Here is a 22,225-nt window from a genome sequence, read left to right as displayed (position 1 = left end):
TGATATCAATTGATGGTATCACATCCTTCCATGGGAAAAGTGGATTGCAAGAACGGAGCAAACACAACCAAACTAGTTAGTTGAGTGTCTTTATAATAGCTCGCGTTCCCAACTGCACCGCCAAACTCGTCGAGTGTATTTATAGCTCAAGTTTTTTGGCGAAAGAAAAAAAAAAATTTCATTAAGCATTAAAGTAGAACATGAAAACAGAAATATGGATGGGATGGGATGGGAGTGAAGCCGCGAATAAGACCTCTAACCCTCCCAATATCGAGTCGAGGCTCTCTTCATCGATCATGACAAATGACATATCATCTATCTAACATACCATCGATGATGATGAGAGAATTTTACTTGGTACTGCAGCAACGTCGCTTGATTCATTCCTCTTGGTTAGGCGTACAACGCCCAAGGAATGAGACCATCTAACCCATGATCATGCCAAGATACTTGTCACCCACACTTCACCTACTGTTTCCTTTTCCTTATATACCCACACTCCCCAACCTCAAAAGCATCTGCGTCCATGGAAGAATCCAACCTGTTTGGACTGCACGCCTGCTCTCTACTCGCTCTGTTTCTGCTTTCATGGGTCTTCATCCACAGGTGGAAGCAGAGACACCAGAGATGCCCCAAGACATGGCCTGTCATCGGATCAACCATCGAGCAGCTCAAGAACTACGACCGCATGCACGACTGGCTCGCCGGCTACCTCTCGGAATCGAAAACGGTGACCGTCTCGCTGCCGTTCAAGTCCTACACCTACATCGCCGATCCTGCAAGCGTCGAACATGTCCTCAAGACCAACTTCGCTAACTACCCGAAGGTGATCTCAGTCTTCGGACCGAAGCCTTTCTCGCACTGCAATCTTTCTCATGTGGATGCAAGCAATTGAAGGGGGAAGCGTATCGATCCTACATGGATGTGCTGCTCGGAGACGGCATCTTCAATGCGGACGGTGAGCTGTGGCGGGCGCAGAGGAAGACGGCCAGCCTCGAGTTCGCGTCGAAGAATCTGAGGGACTTGAGCACTCGTGTGTTCAGAGAACATGCTTTGAAGCTCTCACGAATACTATGCCAAGTTCCAGTCGATCGCGACGTCGACATGCAGGTAATCGGTGAGTCATCCATGCATGGCGTTTGGAAGCTCTGATGCAGCTGCAGCTGCTGTGGGCGCAGGATCTGTTCATGAGGATGACGTTGGACTCCATCGCCAAGGTTGGATTTGGAGTCGAGATCGGAACGCTAGCAGCTGACCTCCCCGAGAACGCATTTGCTCAGGCTTTCGATGATGCTAATATCATCGTCACTAACCGATTCATCGATCCCTTTTGGAGGATCAAAAGGCTTCTTCGCGTGCAAGGAGAGGCGCGCCTGCAGCGGAGCATCAAAGTCCTCGATGAGTTCACCTACGACATTATTCGTCGGAGGAAAGCAAAGATCAAGCTTGCACGAGCTAAGAGAAATGGAGATGAGGTAGTATGACCTGATACGCTCCTGCTTTGATCTGGTTGCCATCCTAGAACTCTGTTCTTGCTTCTGCAACAGATGAAGCATGATCTGCTGTCGAGGTTCATCGAGCTCGGCGAGGACGACGGCAGCATCTTCAGCGACGACAAGAGCCTCAGAGATGTGGTCCTTAACTTTGTGATCGCAGGAAGGGACACGACGGCGGCGACGCTGTCATGGTTCATCTACATGGTGATGACACACCCTGGTGTGGCCGAGAAGCTCCATGACGAGGTCAGGGCATTCGAAGAAGAGCGCGCCAAGGAAGAAGGTGTTGCGCTACTGGTCGAGGCTTTCGATGACAGGATGACGCAGTTTGCTGGCTTCCTCAGCTATGATTCCATGGGAAGATTGGCTTACCTCCATGCATGCATCTCAGAGACTCTCAGACTGTACCCTGCAGTTCCTCAGGTGATCGATCCCATTCCATGGCCTGCAAACCTGCACAGATAACTTGCAATCAATCTTCATCATGTAACCGTGAGTGAGAGAATGCAGGATCCTAAAGGAATTCTGAAGGATGATGTACTACCAGATGGAACAAAGGTGAAAGCAGGTGACATGGTTACCTATGTTCCCTATGTCATGGGGAGAATGGAGTACAACTGGGGACCTGATGCAGCACTGTACAAACCTGAGAGGTGGTTCAAGGATGGGATATTGCAGACCGTCTCCCCATTCAAGTTCACAGCATTCCAGGTACATCCACCATGGAAATCGAAAGCTCACTTCTCTCTCTACTTCACTGCAACAACAGTGAAACTTAGATCAGTGAAGTTTGAGCTTGAGCTTTACCTGATGATAAATGGAGGTTAAATAGGAACATTCTCTTTCTCTACTTCCACTGCAACAACAACAATGAAACTTGAGTTGGTGAAGTTTGAACTATACACTGATGATAATGGACGTTTGGGAGGAAGACTTACCGCTGTAATTTTGTGTTGATGGTTGCAGGCTGGACCGCGAATATGTCTGGGGAAAGACTCTGCTTACCTGCAAATGAAGATGACACTGGCTGTCCTGTGCAGGTTCTTCACATTCACTCTGGTGCCAAATCATACAGTGCAGTATAGGATGATGACAATACTATCAATGGCTCATGGACTAAAAGTTTATATTTCCCGACGATAATAATGTCATGAAAATGTAATAACTGCATTGCCATATGAGTAAGGACTGCAGTACAAGATCATTTCTCAGTCTCATCCTATCTACAACACAACTCTGAATCTTCCTTTGAAGACATGGCTGGTTTGAGAAGACATTCAAAGCAGAACTACAATGAACAAGCAATTAACCATAAGCCAAAACTGCATACTCTACTAGTTAGTACAAAGAGTATGATACATGCCCAATAACAGAACATACCAATTCCAAATAAACAATACTAGATATTGGTGGCAGTCATCTGAACAAGAGGGAACCGAGAAATCATGGCAACCAATCATATATGTTGATACTCGCAGTAGTCGGTCAAGAAACAAAAGATCACACGACTTGATAGTTGATATATTGCTGGCCAACTTAATACATACAATCTGATGATACGATGCACACAACAAAAAAACCCGAATTTATACCGTAACAAAAGGATGCATAAAATACTTGAAGCTCAGACTCTGACCAAGAAAAATGTTTAGGAGTAAACCCTGTTCTTCTGATCAAAATGAAAACAGCAGCCAAATGAAAGATACCCTTCTGAACCTTTGGACAGGCAATCCTCCACAGCACAAAGTGAGGGATGAAGACAATTATGTGAATTGTGTTTATTCATTCCATCTTGGTAGTCCCATGTACCATCAACCATGCTCATAGATATATCGGAATCCATATGTCCACGATTGCCGGGAAAAGAAGTCTGCTTTGATCGCTTGGTTTGTGCTGGAAAGTCTGAACATTTTGATATCTCCATCGATTTTGGAATGTGCTCAATGTGTTTCTCAAAATAAGAAGAATATTTCCGCTTTAACCCAGGATGCAAATTCAATCCTGCAAAACAATGGATTAATTATGGAAACATGTCAGAAAAAGGGGGTTTGTTATTGTCACCTCTGACATCTGACATCTGATATATATATATATATATATATATATATATATATATATATATATATATATATATATATATATATATATATATATATATATATATATATATATATATATATATATATTCTTGCTCTTCTGCTCTGGGTTTGGGCTTATTACCACTAAAAGTACTGGATATGCTAGGCTGTGCTTCGAAATCACCAAAGCAGCATAAATCTTGAGCACCACAATCACTGGATTGATTGATACTGCATTTTGAAACATGAATTATCATGAATTTAGATCATCTAAACAAGCATAGGCAGGCAAGCTGATTGTTACAAAAACAAATAGAGAAATTTAAATCAGGGAAAAACATGAAACTGAAATAACTGAGTTATGCCATCTAAGAATCACGATAAAGTCATTAGTAGCTGACTCAAAACTAACTCATACAAAAAATCATGACACCATATCACAAAAAAGACCAAGCAACTTCCAATTTTACACACTGAAATTAGCATATATCATGCTCAAATAAAAGATTGGACATTTTGCTCCCAACTGATCTTATGATCTCATAATCTCATTATGAACAAGTGTCTTTGATGGCTTCTTATCATTATGCACTCTTCGGTTTCATTTCTTTGCATGTAGAGTCCCATATGTCTTCTGGAACATGCTAATGATGTTTTCTATGAGAATATTTTTCAAACTCATACTAGTTATTCCTACAAAATCATTTTTTCAACAGAAATTTATGTCCAGACTCATGCACCTCTGCTTAACAATGTTATAAAAAGCCAATAACTTCCCTATAAGACCAAATGTACGAAAGACTAGTTCATGAGATAAAACCAGCATACACAACCTCAACCATCTAAACAGCTGCCTCATCATTGCCACACAGACCGCAAAGATTAACTTCTAAAACATACTAAGAATATAAAATAGAACAGAAGTGGTGTCTATATTTAGCTCCACTTGACTGGAATTTAGGGTAAGCCCCTTCCATACTGTTATTGAAATCAAGAACCCAGATATTTACATTCAAATAAAAACTCGTTGTACTCATGTTCTCTTTTACCAATGGTTTACAGGACCAGCCAATCCTGAAACTGATCCAGGAGAAGCTTGGCCAGGCCTGATAATGAGCCTCATTTTTCTGTTAGACCTCCCAAATTTAGAACAGTCAAGATCAATCATGTCACAGTGCATTGATCCTCAATATATACCAGTAGTTCGATTCACCCTATCAATAGAAGAACAAACAGAGAGAGGATTATTTGCAAATGACAATCCACTCTTAGTATCAACACCTTAGTAGAGTTCCAGGGTTCAAGTGTTTAAATTGTTTAAGAAATTTTCCACATAATGGTATCAACTAGGCATCTCCAATCACTAAAAAGAAAAAAACTGGGGAATAAAAAAGAAATTTCTGGTCCGATCATGTATTATGCCATTATTTACAACCATAATGAATCGAAAACAATAGTTGTGATGTGAAACTCTTGTTTGAATTGAAGAACTGCTTGTCCATTATAAATTTATAATAACTCTCATCTCCAAATTCATGAGGCACCAGTCTTGGGCAGCAATGTGATTTGAATGCATAGTCAAGATAGATAATCCAGACAGCTTTAATGGAAATGCAAAAGAAAATTTCCACTAAATGATGTTAGACTAATAGTACCATTATGTCAAAAGATGAAACCATCAATAGCAGGTCAGCGAAGAAGACAAACCTGAACATATGCTCAACAAAATCATCAATGAGTACAGGCCAAGCACCTAAAAAAATTTTAAAAAAAGTTATCCCTGCTTGATGATGTCTTCAGATTGCACATAGGAAACACATTTTGGCAGCAATGGTGCCACAATTATACCAAGAGATGATCCTAGTCTACAATTACCTTTTGGATCATAGCCTTCAAGATCTTCATTCACACATCGACTGAAAGCCAGGAGTTGTTGCCAAGTATCCTCAGATATATTATGCCGTTGGTGTTTCTGAGCTCAATCAAGGAAAACTTAGATAAAATGACATAAATAGAACTCTTAGAAATAAGCCACTATGTTAAACTATTCCAGAAAGAATACTAACTCATTTCTTTTACTTTTCAAAAGCACTATATTCCCATCTTTTGAGCAAGGTCTGCAATACCGAATGATACCGTTCGGACCAGGCGGTACGTACCAGTCCGTCAATAGATCGGTACGCGGACTGCCCGCTACCGAGCGGTAGCATTGATTGAGGCATTATCGTCGTCGATTGAGGCGTTATCGTCGATGATGACCGAGGGAGAAGAAAGAAGAGGGAGAAAGGGAAGAAAGAAATAGGAAAAAAAGGGAGAACCTGGAGATCGCCGCTCTCCTCCTCGTCTATCGACGACTTCTCATCCACGCGTGGGAGAAGAGGCATCGACGTCGCGAGGTGGAGAGAGGCGAAGATTTTTCTTTTCTTCTCTTCTCGGGCGACGTCGCCTGCAATTTTTTTTTTATTTGCAACGTCGCCTCAGCGACGACACCCCGCATAGAGGTAAACCGAGCGATATATATATATATATATATATATATATATATATATATATATATATATATATATATATATCGAGCGATAGACCGAAATATATCGCTTAGTATACAGTATCATACCATACCGAATAAGTCTCAAAATTTTGGTACGATACGAAATTTCAATCATTGCTTTGGAGTTTCACTGTTTACTTCAGAGTTCAAGTTTATTATACTCTTCTAACATTACTTTTACATTGTATATTTGCTACTACAGGAATTGTAAGACATGGTAGAATCTACATTTATATATCTAGTTATATATTTTTCTTGTATTCTACATGTATCCACAAATAGTTTATATGCCATTTACCTATGAATCAATTTATGTCCCATATGAAATTATCTTCATATATTCCTTTGATTATTTCATCCAAATCTTGCACAGTTGTTTTTGACCTGATTGACTCTTCCTACAAGACGAGACTAAGAATTTATAATATTATATTCTCTCTTCTCCAAAGAATAATCCTCATAGTAGTGTTCTATCACCTACTTTTCAGCTTCTAGAGTTTTTTCTTTGGACCCTTATCTACATCGATACCTACATGTTTTACTGTAGTTTCATATTTTCAATGGCTCTAGTTATCTCCCTGACCACTTTGTTTCCAGTGAGAAAATGAAATCTCATTACCACCATCATAAGACCAACTATAGGATGTTTTCTGCATGTGCTATGTACTCCAAGAGTGTATCCTTTAACTGGATATCCTTTACCCCTGATCTGCAGTAATTGATCCTCACTTAGCTACCATCACAGTTTTTCATTGATGCAATGAGATGCTTCTAGTTACCAATCACAATTGAATCCGGCAATCTTCATAATGCATCTAGGAAAAATAGAGGCAATCCAGTGGTGTCTCAAAGAAGCATCGATAAAGGTCTATCTTAGTGATTGTTATACATATTTTTGAGAAAAGTGGCTATATAAAACAGTAGAATGTCTAACACTAGTAAATTCACTTCAGACAGATGTGCCATATACATCGTTCATAACTGCATTCCCTTAGCGGAAAAAGTATACAATTACAATTTAAAAGTTGGGAAACAGAATGATGATAGTTTAGAAATGAAATAACATATCAAATCATTGCCATCTCTGAGAGCAACCAAACAAGCAGCCAAAATACTACATTAGAATTTGTATGTAACTTGTAAATGGTGATCAAGCACACAATACTTAGTACTTACACACCTCAACAAAATTACACCATTGATCTAGCATAAGAAACCTTCCATTCAAAATTAACCTCCATGCTGTTATGGCCTTATTTACAGCTGATAAGAAAAAAAATCACATAATGCTAAACATAGTAAAGAACACAAAATATTAAATACAGAACAATCCACAAAAATGAGCTTACTAATATTCTTCTGCCCATTTTCACGACAAATGAAGAAGACGAAATCATAAAAGGAACTGAACTGACGAGAATCAACCTACAAAATCATAGTCAAAAACCAATAATGAAAGTGACAAACAAAATACCAGGACAAAGGGTATATAACTTATAAGTCAGCACTCACAGACAAATCAAGGCATGACATAAGCCTGTAGGTGTCATTGAATAATGTCTCCCTAAATCAAATACCAGAAATTTATTAGAACGAAAGAAAGTGAAGCATATACAAAATAATTAGTCTACAGGAATATGAAATTTACACTGCATAAGGCACAAAAGCTTTGCAAAATAATCTCTTCAAGAATATTCTCATTAAAATAAAAAAGAAAACTAGATCTTTCATCTGATCATCACTACCGACACTGTTAGGATTCATTTCTACACAAATGATGCCAGTGAACCACAAGGACAGGGTCAAATGAATGAATTACATATATCTTTGACTTTGAGATAGAAAGGTATGAGAATTTACGAAGGAACATCACATAAGATAGTCCAAAATTGTTTATTCTTGGAATGCTTAAGTTAGAAATTAAAAAAATTAAATCTTGCAATAACTGAAGCATCAAAGGAGAGGTTTAATATACCAAATGTTTTAATCATATTATGGATGAGTGACTGATCCTCTAAGGATGAAATATCAAGAACATGGAAGCTTGGTTGACCGAAGCAAGTATTATGAACAGGATAGAGAATTTCAAGAAAACTTTCAAGATACCACATGGAACAAATATACTCATAAATGGTCAGAAAGTATGGGAGTGATTGAAACATAGTAGGTCCACATGATCGTGAAGTCAAAGCTGAAGCATATGCAAGTTTTCAGTATCGATCTTATGTTCAATTCTGTATAGTGGGATCAAGAATGAGTTTTGCCAAACAGAATTTGTCAACTTTAAAAACATGCAACAATGATTACCGATGCAAATTGACTACTAGAGGTAATTGTGATTCCTTTGATTCTGCTTTTGGGTCATCAGCATGGTATTTGGTGCCTTGTTTTATGGAGCGGGTTCACAAGAATTTCACAAATGCATCTCAAATTAACATGTTAATTCATTAGTAGATATGAGACATGAAACAAAATACCTTCAACATATTAGCTCTTCAAAATTATCAAAAAGTGCATATAAATATGACATGAATTTGGTTTTCAAAGTCTTAAGCATCCCAAAGAGCCAAACCTTGTTAGCACACTGTACTCCAGAGAGGTCAAAAGCGTAGCTAACAATTCCTTTGAGCTTGAAAGATGATTTCTTGACACAATATCTACATAAAAATGTTGCAATGTCCACATTATTAAAAGAAGAAACAGTTAAGAAGTAATTATCTTGAGTTGCACAAAACAATCAGAACTCATAATCCACAAAACGCACGAGAAGATTATGACCAAAGATACTCAGGAATCCAATTTTCTTCTTGCTTTGCACATTCAATAATTCACAGCTTCTTAAATAAAAATCTTTCTTTGAGATTTAAACGTGAGAGAACACAGCACCAAAAAAGAACCACTTACATAAGCAAATCTGCCACCAAAATTTTCATGCAAAGAAAAAAAAGTAATCTTCTAATATTCGAGAAGATTGCAATAAACGGGTTATAAAGCTCAAGAATGAAACACCAACTTAGCTGAGAATATATATTCAAACAAACATACCATATAACCAGTCCACTTGTATCCAATAATTTTGAAAAGAATAATATCCGACCCATCCAGAATAATTTTTTTTTCTCTTTTTTTTTTTTTTTTGCAAAGGATAAGTGACAAAGGCGGATTATAATCCCAGCACCTCGAGCACATTAATTGACACCTTAAAAAAATATATAAGATGAGATTTCGCATCCTCAATCTTGATAAGTGGGTCCAGTATGTCACCACCTGAACAAGGTGATAAAAACAAAAATTTCCAGATCAAAACAGAGTTCATCCCAACAACATAGCCAACCAACACTAGTTCATCTCTTCTCACGCTTCGTCCTATTCAATCAACACAGAAGCACTCAATTGAATTCCTGATTCTCCAAACAGTCTTCTTGCCCGGAAAAGAGATAAAAAAAGGAAACAAAATACAAAAAAAAATCCATCCGAAATAAGAAAGACAAAATTTTACGCATCAATAAGCGATAATGCTCAAAAACAACAAAAGGCAACTTTTCCCCAAATTACAACGCCAGATAACAAACGAAAAAACAAAAATCAAAGCTGTCAAGAAGGAAAATGCAACCCTTAAGACGCATCCACACGACAACAAGGTTCTTCTTCCCCACTCACCGCAGTATCTTGAGAACACTCGGAAGATGTCGAACCGCTGCGGCGCGGAGGACTCCATGGATTCCGTCAGATAGGATTCCGAGAGGAATGATCCGCACAGATTCAGACCCTGAATCGAGTGACCAAAACCATCAATCCCCTTTCGGATCGGCTCGGAGAGGAGAGGAGAGAGAATGGGAAGCAAAGCATAGGTGGGGAAGGCTTAGCGTAAGAACCAAGATCGCTCCTCACGCCTTCCGCACGTGGGAGACCAACGAAGCGAAGGATAGATAACGGGTCGGATCCTTTTTATATAGGTGGATCCGAATACTTAAAATCACGTCGGATAACCTTATTCTAAGATTCGGAATGACTTTAAATAGAAAATATAGGCACCAAAAATGTTTTTGATGTTCCAAGTAAAATGAATTAATTAATAGCTCACAACCATTTATACAATGAACTATTATTGTAATCCTCATTATTATTATTATTATTATTATTATTTATACTCAATATGATTTTAAAATATTTTATTTATTATATATTTATATATATATTTTTCAGAAACACAAAAAAAAAGAAGAAAAGAGATGAAGTTAAGAGTGGTAATGTGACACCAATCGTTAGTATATTTCAAAGAGTTCTTCCTATATTCAGAATGATTTAATCATTGTTGAATGAGTAGGTTAGTGTTTGCTTAAAAATCCATGATTACGTACGTAATCACGGATTTTAAGGTGACGTCTCTGCAAGATATGGATTTTCTCATTGTGGGGTTGACTCCCGTCGGGCATATTAATTACGATTAACAATTCAATCGACATACAAAGTGAGGATGTTAGGAATAGCATCCCAACATATCTTCTTCTATTCACAGTTTTAAGACAAATATAGCATATTTTCCTCTTTCGGAAAACAAGAGCCAAAAACTAATCTAACCGTTACAGTATGTTTCAACAGACTTTCCTAACAATTCTCTTGCATGTCTGATTACCATTTATTGATACAGACAGCATCATGTATATAACATCGTTCCCCTTGTTGCATGCATGGGTGTCTCAAACTCTACTATTTCCGATCCAAATCCCATCATACTCGCTCATCCATGGATTTCAACCGTGTGAACTTTACAAGTAACATCAATCATTAAGGGAGACGCTGAAGCTCTTGAATTAAATTGCAGGATAGAAAGGCATCCCAATTTACAAACCACCATTAAAAACATTTCGATTCAAAAACCCAAGGGAGTCCAAAAATGGTAAGATTTTCAAACATAAGTAGGTCAACCGCTACCATGAGCAAAAACAGCTGAGATTTATTTCTTGAACCCTCCTCCCTTTTTTCCACCACAGCCACGGCCACGGCCACGACCACCACCACCTCTTCCTCCTCGCCCCCTATTGCCACGGCCTCCCTTCTGATTGCTCCATGCTTTCTTATGATCCGTCACCTTATTGCCACCCGATGACAGTCGGGCTTTCATGTTGTCGGGCAAGGGCAGTATGTTGTCGACACATTTACGGAAGCTGAAGTCGTCTATTGTTTCATCAACTCGGACAACGAAGAAGCACCTGCTTTTCCAGGCCGGATGGTAGCGCACCTGGAATGCTTGGATACCTACTCCAATCTTCTTAGTGGGCTCTGGATGCCCCTTATTCAGCAAGTCATGCAACACCATGTGCTCATACTGAAAGCATAATATGTCGAGTGTGAGATGACAATTTGAGTTCCAATGATGTGGGAGAGCTGTTTTACTAGGACTCAATTACATGTAAGCATACCACAGAGAGAACTGCAAAATGAGGTACCACAATTTTCCCTAACACTACTAAAAACACCAACAGGATCACCTTAGATGGATGGACTACCAAAGCCAATTAGAGTGACATGCTTTCTTATGATACAGTATAATTATCACAATAAAATTTGATGTTGCAAAAAGAACGCAGCTTCCAGCAAAAAATATGTAAAAAGGGATGTACTAGTCACCTTTCTTTTCATGAATCACCTTAGATGGACGGAATACTAAAGCCAATTAGAGTGACATGCTTTCTTAACATGCAATATAATAGTAACAAGACCATTTGATGTTGCAAAAGGAAAGCAGCTTCCAGCAAAAAATAAGTAAAAAGGGGCTGTACAAGTTGTCTTTCTTTTCATTATGTACTGCACTGACATAAAGTAGCCAGTGAATCACCTGATTAAAGAATAGGAATGAGAAATTTGTCATGACATTTATTTTTAACCAATATGGAATCATCATGACCAGACAATTCTAAAGATTATAGACGGACCATGTTAAGTAATTCAAGCATCATTGATTTACCTATGGCGATGATTTGATCTTCATATTGGATCCAATTGACGAGAACATCTTTTCCTTATGGTAGAGCCGTAGAGGTCAAAACTCAGGCCAGAAAATCTTACAAAAGTCAAGATCTAATAACCAACTTGGGCTGGTCCTCATCCTTACTAGGTCCCACATCACTTGGGTAACCTACTAGTGGGTCCTAGAATCCGATCAACACGGAGTGTCCAACCAACACCTTTTAATTACATGACGATGTTCATCATCACCCTACCCAAATATACTCTTGATTTGATGGCAATTGGGGCACCACTTGACATGGCAATGAGACCAGGTCCTAATTGGAAGAGATGGCAGGATAACCATAACCATATGAGTGATACTTAACTGCACCCAAATCAAGTTTGGATCGGAACAAACACTGAGAGGCATAGCCTCCTTTGGCAAGAGTGTTGATGTCCTACTTAACTAAGGAATGCCAATGCATTTTCATCTTCGTAGGCAATTGAAAAAGACCTCCAAGTCCTATTTAAAGAAAAAATAATGTCTAAACATCCTTATACATGGGTTTGGTATATGTCAGGCTACTTAGAAACATATTTGAAGAATGTAAAAGTACTATTATAGGAGGATCTTGTAGGAATACAAGAACAAATTTTCATTGCTCAACTTCTGTGATTGTAAGCCCTTAAATGTGATAATGAGTTTAAATGTTTATTAGGGCAAGAGAAAATTCCTTGAAGAACTATTTTTCTTTAGTTACCTTTGTTCATTGTGTGTTATTTTCTGTATATCCCACTTAATTGACCAGATGTGTGTCTTATTGGGTTGATTTGATTTCTGGCCAACTAATCGATCCAGAAAGACAGATCTGAAGCAGGTTGAGCACCTTCTGATCTAATCCAGACAAATTGGCAGCCCTAACAAATAAGTAAACAAGGCTAAGAAAAGTGGTAAAATAAATTCTTCTCAAGTAGGGATTGTAATTTCGGGCACTGGACCCATGTTGGGTATGGGTCGATATGGTGCGTTGGTAGGCACCATATCAGGAAGGGGGGAGGAATCAAAGAAGAGAAGAGATGCAGAAGAAGAGGAGGCGGTAACAAAGTGCAAACATGCTTTTCTTTTACTTAATAATCTAGTAGACTAGGCCGCGTTTTTCTCCTCTTAACATTTATCATCTACGAGTAGGTGATAGCAGAAAAAAAAATTTATACATTAACACAATCGAACAGTCAAATAATTATATTTGTCCCTTGTAAGTGGATAAAAACTAAAAGACAACAGGAACGATAGAACAGAAAAGTCATGTAAATTTTTAACGAAATCTAAACTATTTTGTACCAGACAATGAGGACAATAATAGAAAACCTTGGCATAATTCAAGAACAGTTAGTTCCCACTAATAATAGAGAAACCTCAAACTAGATTGCTAAACCCCAACAGCACCACATATCAGGGAAAATTGATGCTAATATATGCAATAATTCAAGTAAATAAAGGACTACGAATAGAATCCAATCATAACCTAAATGCAACATCCACATAACTGATAAGCAACGTAATCACTAAATAAACAAATGTGAGGAGATGTCATGCACCACCTACAAATTCTAGGCATAGAACAGTATGAAAATTTGATTGGATCGGATAAAAGAGTTTGACACTAACAATAGGGTGCCTAAAATATTGTGCTGGAAATTTCGAGTATAACAATGTTTTGTGGGGTATTCAACTCGATCTTCTACAGCAATGTGATCAACTTAATCTACATGTTTGGCAACTGCGGACTAAAGAGAGCCGCATTTCTATAAAAATAGGAAAAGCTGGAGACAGAAAAGCCAAAACGTGACCTTGTTGAGATCAAGATTTGGTGACCAGGAATGGAGCAACTTGAAGAAGTACTCGAACATCTCGACCGAGGAGGTAAAGACCTTCGGGCCGACGCTCACGTCGGAGGTTTCCTTCTCAACGTCACCTCTTCCCTCCTCCAAATCCCCTCCCCCTTCTTCTTCTCCTTTGAACTCTTTCTCGTCGTCACCGCCTCCCTCCAAATCCTCGGCCCCCTCTCCCTTCCCTTCAACTTTCTCCATCCGTTCTTCCTCGACTGATCTCGCCTTGTCGCCTACGAACGCCTCCTTGTCGTCACCGTCTCCCCCCTCCGAATCCTCACCCCTTTCTCCCTTCCCATCAAGCTTCTCCATCCTTTCTTCATCAAATGATCTCGCCTTGTCACCTTCGAACTCCTCCATATCAGCTCCCCCTTCTCCCTTCCCTTCAACTTTCTCCATCCTTTCTTCCTCAAAGGATCTCTTCTCAACCTTCGGCTTCTTCGAGACAGCGCCTTCCTCGAGTCCCTCGGCCGCCGCTTCCTTCTGTCTTCCCCTCTTCGAGCCGCCACCACCATTAACCGCCGCATTCTCGGCACCGTCGGGCTGGTCCCGGACGGGGCTCGTCTCGACTTCCATGTCTTCTTCGGCAGCCTCGTCGCCTTTGGAATGTTGGGGGTTGCTACCCGGGAGCTCTTCCGCCATAGTCGAGGTTCCGCGACCCCGAGGGAGGAGGAAGGGTTTCAGGCTGCTCGCCCTAAAAGTTGAGAGCTAAAACTTCCGAGGTGGACGAAGCCATAGTCTGAAGGGATAAATGGGCCGTAAGGCCACATTTAAGCCATTTAAAATGGGCTTCAAGCCCACAAATGAATCTCGTGGTATTGGCGGCCACTTGAAATAGGGCTTGGAATGAGTTTCTTCTCTAAGCATCAACTGAGAAGATTATTCATTCATACATTCATCAAATCAACCATAAAATATAATAATAAAAAAAAAGAAAAAATAAGACATATGTGATCCAATGCTTAACTCAAATCCTTTGTTATATAAAAATAATATAATATATAAATTAAGATTCTCTCTTAACTTAATCCATATTTAAACTTGAGCCTTTTATAATCTCTCTCATATATAAAAGGAGAATTTAAAGTTAATTGTGGCATGCATTTAATGTCCAATGTAAGATCTAACTTATGCTCAAATATAGCTGCTATATTGGGTGTAAATTCTCAATATAATTTATTGGATGATTAAGTTAGTCCTGAGTCAAGAGGAGCATTTCATGTTGCTTTATAGTCAATTTGAATTTGACTACTAATGGTTCAGAAAATATTCCACATAACATAAAATATTTTTTTTGTTAATCGATGTTGATGTGACGATCGATTATTGACAATTGAGAATTTTTTTCTTCTACCGACTAGAAGATTATGTTCCAAGTTATGATCGGAGGTGAATATTCTTTCCCCCTATCACCACACCTTTAAGCCTTTGTTGATCACAGACTAAGTTGAGTTTGGTGATCATGAAGACAGAGATTTTATCCAATGGGGAATTATGAAATCCATATTGCAATTTACAAGTTTAGGTCATTGGTTTTTCATGCATGTTTTCTTAAGCTTGAATTTACAAAAATAATTAGTTGAAATATACTAAATAAATTGGGAACAACAATATGGATCTTTTAATGATATTGAGTTTTATTAAAAATTAGTACAATTAAAAATATTTAGTTTAGCCTTCTCTCTTCCTATTCCTAATAGTTTGTCTCATATTCTTTTTCTACTTAAATAAGTAAAAGAAAAAAAAAATCATTTTGGGTATCATAAAAAAAGAGCCACATTAACAAATATATATTGCCTCAGTTTTTGAGCTTCTTTAAATAAAAGAATAAATATTCATCCAGAGAGAACATTAATTTGATTCTGACAATTGTGAGTTGACCTTTGCTCTTCCTTGCTGTTTAGGAGTCTTCCTAGCAACAGTAACTCACTTGAAGAAGGTCAGGGAAGTGTCAGTGAAGACTTGCCACGTCTGTGTTCTAGCACTATTTTACATGAAGAGATGGGCATCTAAATGCTGCATCTACTTCTATCCATCATCAAGTGTTCAACCTACACGACTTCTTGGGGTTTGCATGAGAAGAGAGACTAGCAAGGGCTAAGTAGAGTTTGCATGTTTTTTTCTGCGCCATCAAAACCTGAACTCCATTGCCAGTAAGCAGTAACAAAAGCTTTAGTAGTTGATACCGACATCCGAAGCAGTAGAGAAGTCAGATTAGGGTTCTTCCCGGTGCAACCACATTGAATGCACGCGGTAGTGTGTGGATACCTCCCTCAAGCCGACTTCCGTGGATACCGCTGAGTAAATGCACCTTGCTGTCTTCTTTTGACGATTGATGCAGCCAAAGTCTTTGTGAGGGTCAGCGGGTGTGTGTATATACCTGTGGAGAGCTTGGAAGATAGTTGTCTTTGTCTTTTGAGCTACATTGGAGAAAAGGAGCAAAAGGTGGCGAAGAGACTCTTTGTTTGTTTTCGTTCTCAAGGAAAAGGTTAAGAGAGGAGTGAGATGGGCAGACCACCACCACGCTGTGACCGAGATGGTGTGAAGAAAGGACCTTGGACACCAGAAGAGGACATAGTCTTGGTCTCCTACATCCAAGAGCATGGTCCAGGGAATTGGAAGGCTGTTCCTACCAATACTGGTGAGCCTTTTCGTTCTTCTAGTCTTGTGATCTGAATACTTGATTCGACTTAGATCGTCTTCTTTCCTTGGCAGGGCTAATTAGATGCAGCAAGAGCTGCAGGCTCAGGTGGACAAACTACCTCAGGCCTGGGATCAAGCGTGGGAACTTCACTGATCAGGAGGAGAAGCTTATAATCCATCTCCAAGCTCTTCTAGGCAACAGGTAATTGATTTGAAGCCTTAATACGAAGAGATGACATGAATCATGACTTCGTTCTGGCTACTGATTGATGACATCGATGTTATTGGAATGCAGGTGGGCAGCCATAGCTTCGTATCTACCGGAGAGGACAGATAATGACATCAAGAACTACTGGAATACACATCTGAAGAAGAAGCTTGGAACTGGCAATGATCGACAAACGAGCAGTGGGCGCCCGAGCTGCCGTTCCATCTCCAAAGGTAAGTGGGAGTGGTGTCTCCAAACCGACATCCACATGGCGAAGCGAGCTCTGAGCGAGGCCTTGTCCATGGAGAAGTCCGATGACCTACCTGATTCGATGGCCTCCTCGGCTGAGTACAACTTCAACATCAGGCCTTCGACCTACGCATCGAGCACAGAGAACATATCTCGACTTCTTGAAGGATGGTTGAGGGGCTCACCGAAGCCCGGCGTTGCTTCGGCCTCGAGTGCTTCCGGCTGCTCCATGTCGCCGGAACCGCTCGAGTCACTGTTTGGGATCAACGAGTCTATGGCGGAGACCCGAACACCGTTGTCGTTGCTCGAGTCATGGTTGTTTGATGAAAGTGTCGGACATGGGCAAGAGAGCCTTCCAGACATGGCGCCAGGTGATGATGCATGTGATCAATTCTTGTTCTAAGGGGACGTGTTTGACGTCTTCTTTGGTGTTAGCTTGAACTGATCACACTAATTTCTCCTGTTGTTTTGGTCGGAAACAAGTGTAAATTACTTGGTGTGCATGGACTCATTGGTCACATCAATCATATGAGAGTAGTTTTACTGTTCTTGGAGTTTCAGCCACCAAATCTCCAATGCTCGTCTCTGCTCAAGTTGCAGAAACAAATATAATAATTGATCTAAAACTTTTGACAGCAATTACGATCATTTTTAGGGACAATGCATCCTCACAACTATAACGATGATGATTCAACTGGAAAGAGTAAAGGAAGAGAAATAATGGACCTTTGTTTGTAGATGGTGTATTGATTACATTACATAGATTGGAATTTGGATGCTGCAACTTTGCAGTTCATGAACATTCACAGGAAGGAAGAAAAGGATCCAGGGAAAGATTAGCCTTAGAAAACAAGTTGGTCTTTAATGCACCACATGTGAAGTGTCTTCAACTTTTCCTCCTCCATTAAATGTATTTTACTTACGAGCGACTGCGGTTGCTTGCTCTTTACCATCCATGTCCAAAAGACTCATGGACGCCATGAGGCCAGAGGAACCCGAAAGCAAAGTTAGTACTGCAGCCTGGTGAAATTAAAGAATTTATTATAAAAGTGATAATGATTTTATTTATTAACGTAATATATATTTATATAAAATTAATTTTTTTTTTCAATTATATGTTTAAATTATGTTCATATATATAAAAAATATATATCATAGTGATTGATTTTTAAATTATAGATTGATTAAGGATCTAAACATATAATGAATACAAAGTTTTATTGCATATTTGTCTTTTTTACGATCCTCTATCATTCTCCTGTAAGATTGAACTTTCGTTAAAAATTATTAATATTGGAATGATGTGATTGAAATATTATACGAGTGAGAGGTTTTGTGAGGGAATCCGCTAGTTGTCAGAAGTATAGATGTGAGAGGCACGTAGTTGACGTTTGATAATTTTATCTCTAACAAAGTGAAAGTTGATGATATTGTATTTCATGCGAGAGTAGAACACAAGGTTAGAGCATAAGTAAGTAGCACTAATATTATTATAGTATATTATTAGAGTGAATTAAGAGGTGATGCCAAATTCGTATAATAGATTGATGACCTAGTTGACTTCTATAGTGGTGGTGGTGATAACTCGATATTCAATTTTAGTGGTTGATCTTGCAGGTGTATTATATTTCTTGGAACTCAAATTGGTCAGATTTATTCTAAGGAAGATAATATAGGCTAATATAGATGTTTTGTCATCAATATTGCTTGCCCAATCAACAAAGACATGAAGATAAAGAAATGAGTATTTACGAATAAGTTTATACTTGAGAGTCTCTATAAGATATCACAGGATACGTTTTAATACTGACCAATGCATAGTAGAGAGTCAGTGCATGAATTGTGATAATTTACTAACTGTAAATAAAATGTCTAGACATATAAAAGACAAATACTACAAGGAATCAAGTATTTATCTATATTGAGTGGGATCTGTAGCATAGCAGGGTTGTCATTTTATAGCTTGAGTGACTTAGTGGAGTATAATAGGGCGATAACTTCTTTAGCATTCTATATATTCATCTTTGATAATAGATCTCGAATATATATTTTTTGAGATAAAAAAAGTTCAAAATATATAAACATTGCTTTCATTCCTAGAAAATAGTTTAAGGTTTCTAGATCTTTGATAGAAAATCAATTTACTAATTGCTTATAGAATTATTTGATCTTCTTGAAATTATTATCTATGATGATAATGTCATTTACATAAACTAATAGATATATAGTACATCTCTTAAGAATAAAGAGCCATCGTATTTAGAGTTGGTAAAGTCAACTAACATAAAAAATGAGCCAAGTTCGGTATACTAGGCTCTTGGAGCTTGACAAAGTCCATGAATAGCTTTTCGTAGTTTACAAAATATAGCTTGAACATTGAAGATGAATAAAGTTAAGGTGTTACTACGTAAAGACATCTTCAGTTAAGATCCTTTGTAAGAAAGCATTATTAATATATAACTGACATATATGCCAGCCTTGAGTGATACCCAAATTCAGAATAAGTCAAATTATTATCGATTTAATAACTAGACCGAGGATTTTTATGAAATCAATATTTGATAGTTAATAAAACCCTTTAGCCACTAGATGTGTTTTGTATCTAGCAATGTATCCATTTAGGTTACGCTTAATTCGAAAGATCCACTTACACCCGATGATATTTTGTGTGAGATGAGATAATATAAGGATCCATCTGACATTGTGAAGTAGGGCATTATATTTTTCACATATGGCTTTACGCTAGTGTGAAGATTTTTAAGCTAGGGTGATCTTTGTGGGTTTAGTAGGGCAGGGTAGAGAGCTTGTGATAGTGTGAAGATTAAGGATTTGACATAGTTTAAACATACCATTTTTAGAGCATAATTATGATGTGATGTTTGGGCTCGATCATATTATTGGATTTTTTGATGATATGAGAATTGGTAAAGAGTTAGTGATATTTATACGATCAGGTTAATGCACTTCGGTATCACTTGGACGAGGAAAGGACAAAGATATCATTTATGGTGCTAAGAGTGTTGCTTTATTAGATATTACATAGTGAGTTAGTGGAGAGGTGGATGTTGAAATTGCAAAAGGGATAAGATGCTGCTGAACTAGAGTAATAAGTGAGTATGTCTAGAGGAGAACTACTGGCTAATGTGGTAAGACGTGTGCTTGAGGGGGTTTGAGGTACACATATACTTTAATAAAAATAATAGATGGTTATTGTAGTGGCTCATATTTTGAAAGAGAAATATGAACTTAATAAAAATAATATGATGTGATACATATACCTTATGAGTTTTAAGATCAAAGCACTGAAAAATATTATATTCAAGGGAGTACCTAATGAAGATGCACGACCTAGATCTTAGTGCTAATTTACGTAAAGTATAGGGGCACAACTAGGGATAATATAAGCAATCAAATATTTTAAATTTTTAAAAGTTTGAGGTTTTGTAAAATAGTCATTTAAATGATAACTGATGTTGTAAGATTGGGATGAGCATACAATTAATGAGGTGGATCATGTTGAATCTTTGATTTTGATGATAAAACTAATTAATGAGTTTATTAGACTAAATATATTTTTGAAATAAGTGATGCAAGAAATACTTCGATCACACACTTGGATTATCGAAGGACCAACTATCGAGAAGAAAAGTCGGACATTGCATTAAAAAATTATCATGCCAAAAATTGGATGTCAAGCCGAAGGATTAGTAAACATGTTAGAGATTGGACTTCGTACTGTAGGTTTAGGAATCATGCTAGAAGAATCCGATATTATGTTGGAAGATTGGATATCGTGGGAAAGTCGACGTACCAGAATAACATACATCATGTCGAAAGTTTCGTTAATGTGACATACGCATGGTTGATTTGTTAAAGTCTTGATCAAGGTCATTATGGGTCAATTTGAGTTGGTATTGGGCCGAAACCATATGAACTTGTCAAGGAAGCCATTGAGCTTGAACAAGGACCAAATTAGACCTGTTAGAAGGCTAAATCGGTGGCCTAAACCAGACTTGGGTAGTGGTACCACTAGGCTAAGTAGTTGTATAGCCCGAGTTAGTCGAAAAGTATTGTTTATGCTTTTCTGATATTTTCACGATGATACCACCTGATGGTAGTACCACCTAAGGTGATGGTAGTACCGCCTAGGCCAATGGTAGTACCACCAAAACCCCTATTTTTCACTTGGTTACAACAATAGAACCACCTAGTGCTTGTAGTAGTACCGTTAATACCTTGAAATTTTAAGAATTTAAAATTTTAACTCCATTTCTAAAGCCTTTTGGGGCCTATAAATACCCTAATTAGGCTTGGTTGATGGAGTATCTATTCCTGAGAAAAAAAAGTATTATAAACTCTTATCTTAAGTATAGCTTGAGTCTCCTCTTCCTCTTGAGTTTGATTATAATTCTAAGTTATAAGAGGTGAGAGATCTTATGTAAAAGGAGAGCATGAAGGTTATCTCTTTAACCTGAAAAAGGAAAAAATAATAACAAGAGTAGTTGATCTTCACCAATTAGAAAGAAGATCGATAGTGAAAACCGATAGCCTCGTGGGAAGAGGAATTGAGAGTGGACATAGGTAGAGAAGATTGAGTCACTATAAAATTACAACCATGCATAATTTTACCTACCCTTTTGTCACGGACAAACTTCTCAACAAGATGTTGGATGTAATGCTTATGTGTGTCCGTGTCTTTTGGCATGTTCATGCCCTGTACAGAATGTAAAGGGGCGGCCGAAGGCTTAATAGTCCCATTTTAGTTGGGTTGGTGGCCTCTTTAGGCTTGTAAATAAAGGTTGTGTCATGTGGACACGTGCGAGAGCTTTTCGGTCTGTAATGGACCATTTTACCCTTTGTTGTGCCACTGTTCAGAGCTTGTAAAGTCTGTTTGTAATTTGCATTGTCTATGAAGTGTTTTTCGGAGATGTTTGCTTGTGGATCCCGATTGAGGCGTTCTCTCTTGCCTGTTCTTTCTTTTGTTGGTCCTAAGGGACAATGGGAGTCTTCGGGGAGGCTGACCTTTGCGGACGGACACGCAAGGGTGCCGCACGACTTAGGCAAAACCAGCTAAGTCCGTGTCATATGGTATCAGAGCGGGACAAGCACTCATAGAAACACTTGACATGCAAACGTGGGGGACCTAGCGGGGCTGCGT

The 22,225-nt window shown here is 38.4% G+C and overlaps 4 protein-coding genes and 1 long non-coding RNA gene across 5 annotated transcripts; 2 read left to right on the top strand and 3 right to left on the bottom strand.

The window, feature by feature from the left end:
- Positions 1 to 379: 379 nt before the first annotated feature.
- On the top strand, positions 380 to 2,700 carry LOC103994761 (cytochrome P450 704B1). Its single transcript, XM_009415190.3, has 6 exons — positions 380 to 826; positions 898 to 1,110; positions 1,179 to 1,475; positions 1,548 to 1,919; positions 2,007 to 2,207; positions 2,463 to 2,700. The coding sequence occupies exons 1-6, from the start codon at positions 527 to 529 to the stop codon at positions 2,637 to 2,639; spliced, it is 1,560 nt and encodes a 519-aa protein (XP_009413465.2). The 5' UTR covers positions 380 to 526; the 3' UTR covers positions 2,640 to 2,700.
- On the bottom strand, positions 1,235 to 2,283 carry LOC135645806 (uncharacterized). Its single transcript, XR_010498881.1, has 3 exons — positions 2,143 to 2,283; positions 1,486 to 1,949; positions 1,235 to 1,373 (listed from the first exon to the last, which is right to left on the bottom strand). It is a non-coding gene; the product is annotated as an uncharacterized LOC135645806 (long non-coding RNA).
- Positions 2,701 to 2,996: 296 nt separating the features above from the next.
- LOC103994798 (defective in cullin neddylation protein AAR3) lies at positions 2,997 to 9,992 on the bottom strand. Its single transcript, XM_065164572.1, has 9 exons — positions 9,786 to 9,992; positions 8,698 to 8,782; positions 7,638 to 7,689; positions 7,475 to 7,550; positions 7,306 to 7,388; positions 5,450 to 5,546; positions 5,282 to 5,327; positions 3,717 to 3,805; positions 2,997 to 3,497 (listed from the first exon to the last, which is right to left on the bottom strand). The coding sequence occupies exons 1-9, from the start codon at positions 9,841 to 9,843 to the stop codon at positions 3,145 to 3,147; spliced, it is 939 nt and encodes a 312-aa protein (XP_065020644.1). The 5' UTR covers positions 9,844 to 9,992; the 3' UTR covers positions 2,997 to 3,144.
- A 921-nt stretch (positions 9,993 to 10,913) lies between these two features.
- Positions 10,914 to 14,694, bottom strand: LOC103994760 (protein EMBRYO DEFECTIVE 514). The gene is made up of 2 exons (XM_009415188.3): positions 13,929 to 14,694; positions 10,914 to 11,454 (listed from the first exon to the last, which is right to left on the bottom strand). The coding sequence occupies exons 1-2, from the start codon at positions 14,607 to 14,609 to the stop codon at positions 11,083 to 11,085; spliced, it is 1,053 nt and encodes a 350-aa protein (XP_009413463.2). The 5' UTR covers positions 14,610 to 14,694; the 3' UTR covers positions 10,914 to 11,082.
- A 1,690-nt stretch (positions 14,695 to 16,384) lies between these two features.
- Positions 16,385 to 17,621, top strand: LOC103994797 (myb-related protein 306-like). The gene is made up of 3 exons (XM_065162699.1): positions 16,385 to 16,608; positions 16,683 to 16,812; positions 16,906 to 17,621. The coding sequence occupies exons 1-3, from the start codon at positions 16,473 to 16,475 to the stop codon at positions 17,468 to 17,470; spliced, it is 831 nt and encodes a 276-aa protein (XP_065018771.1). The 5' UTR covers positions 16,385 to 16,472; the 3' UTR covers positions 17,471 to 17,621.
- The last annotated feature ends 4,604 nt before the right edge of the window (positions 17,622 to 22,225 follow it).

This window comes from Musa acuminata, chromosome BXJ3-8, assembly GCF_036884655.1.
Source record: "Musa acuminata AAA Group cultivar baxijiao chromosome BXJ3-8, Cavendish_Baxijiao_AAA, whole genome shotgun sequence".
In the NCBI taxonomy this organism is placed as follows: domain Eukaryota; kingdom Viridiplantae; phylum Streptophyta; class Magnoliopsida; order Zingiberales; family Musaceae; genus Musa; species Musa acuminata.
The sequence above is the reverse complement of the archived record's forward strand: the minus strand, read 5'-3'. Positions and strand labels throughout refer to the sequence as shown.

Excerpts from the sequence above, each read along its gene's own strand:
- LOC103994798 (XM_065164572.1), bottom strand. The coding sequence starts at position 9,843 with ATGGAGTCCTCCGCGCCGCAGCGGTTCGACATCTTCCGAGTGTTCTCA. Across the intron at positions 5,547-7,305 it reads AATGGTGTAATTTTGTTGAG|AAACACCAACGGCATAATAT; the intron begins GTGTGTAAGTAC and ends GATTGAGCTCAG. Across the intron at positions 3,498-3,716 it reads CATATCCAGTACTTTTAGTG|GATTGAATTTGCATCCTGGG; the intron begins GTAATAAGCCCA and ends ATTGTTTTGCAG.
- LOC103994760 (XM_009415188.3), bottom strand. The coding sequence starts at position 14,609 with ATGGCGGAAGAGCTCCCGGGTAGCAACCCCCAACATTCCAAAGGCGAC. Across the intron at positions 11,455-13,928 it reads CAAATCTTGATCTCAACAAG|TATGAGCACATGGTGTTGCA; the intron begins GTCACGTTTTGG and ends TTATGCTTTCAG.
- LOC103994797 (XM_065162699.1), top strand. The coding sequence starts at position 16,473 with ATGGGCAGACCACCACCACGCTGTGACCGAGATGGTGTGAAGAAAGGA. Across the intron at positions 16,609-16,682 it reads GGCTGTTCCTACCAATACTG|GGCTAATTAGATGCAGCAAG; the intron begins GTGAGCCTTTTC and ends TTTCCTTGGCAG. Across the intron at positions 16,813-16,905 it reads CAAGCTCTTCTAGGCAACAG|GTGGGCAGCCATAGCTTCGT; the intron begins GTAATTGATTTG and ends ATTGGAATGCAG.
- LOC103994761 (XM_009415190.3), top strand. The coding sequence starts at position 527 with ATGGAAGAATCCAACCTGTTTGGACTGCACGCCTGCTCTCTACTCGCT. Across the intron at positions 827-897 it reads ACTTCGCTAACTACCCGAAG|GGGGAAGCGTATCGATCCTA; the intron begins GTGATCTCAGTC and ends AAGCAATTGAAG. Across the intron at positions 1,476-1,547 it reads CTAAGAGAAATGGAGATGAG|ATGAAGCATGATCTGCTGTC; the intron begins GTAGTATGACCT and ends CTTCTGCAACAG.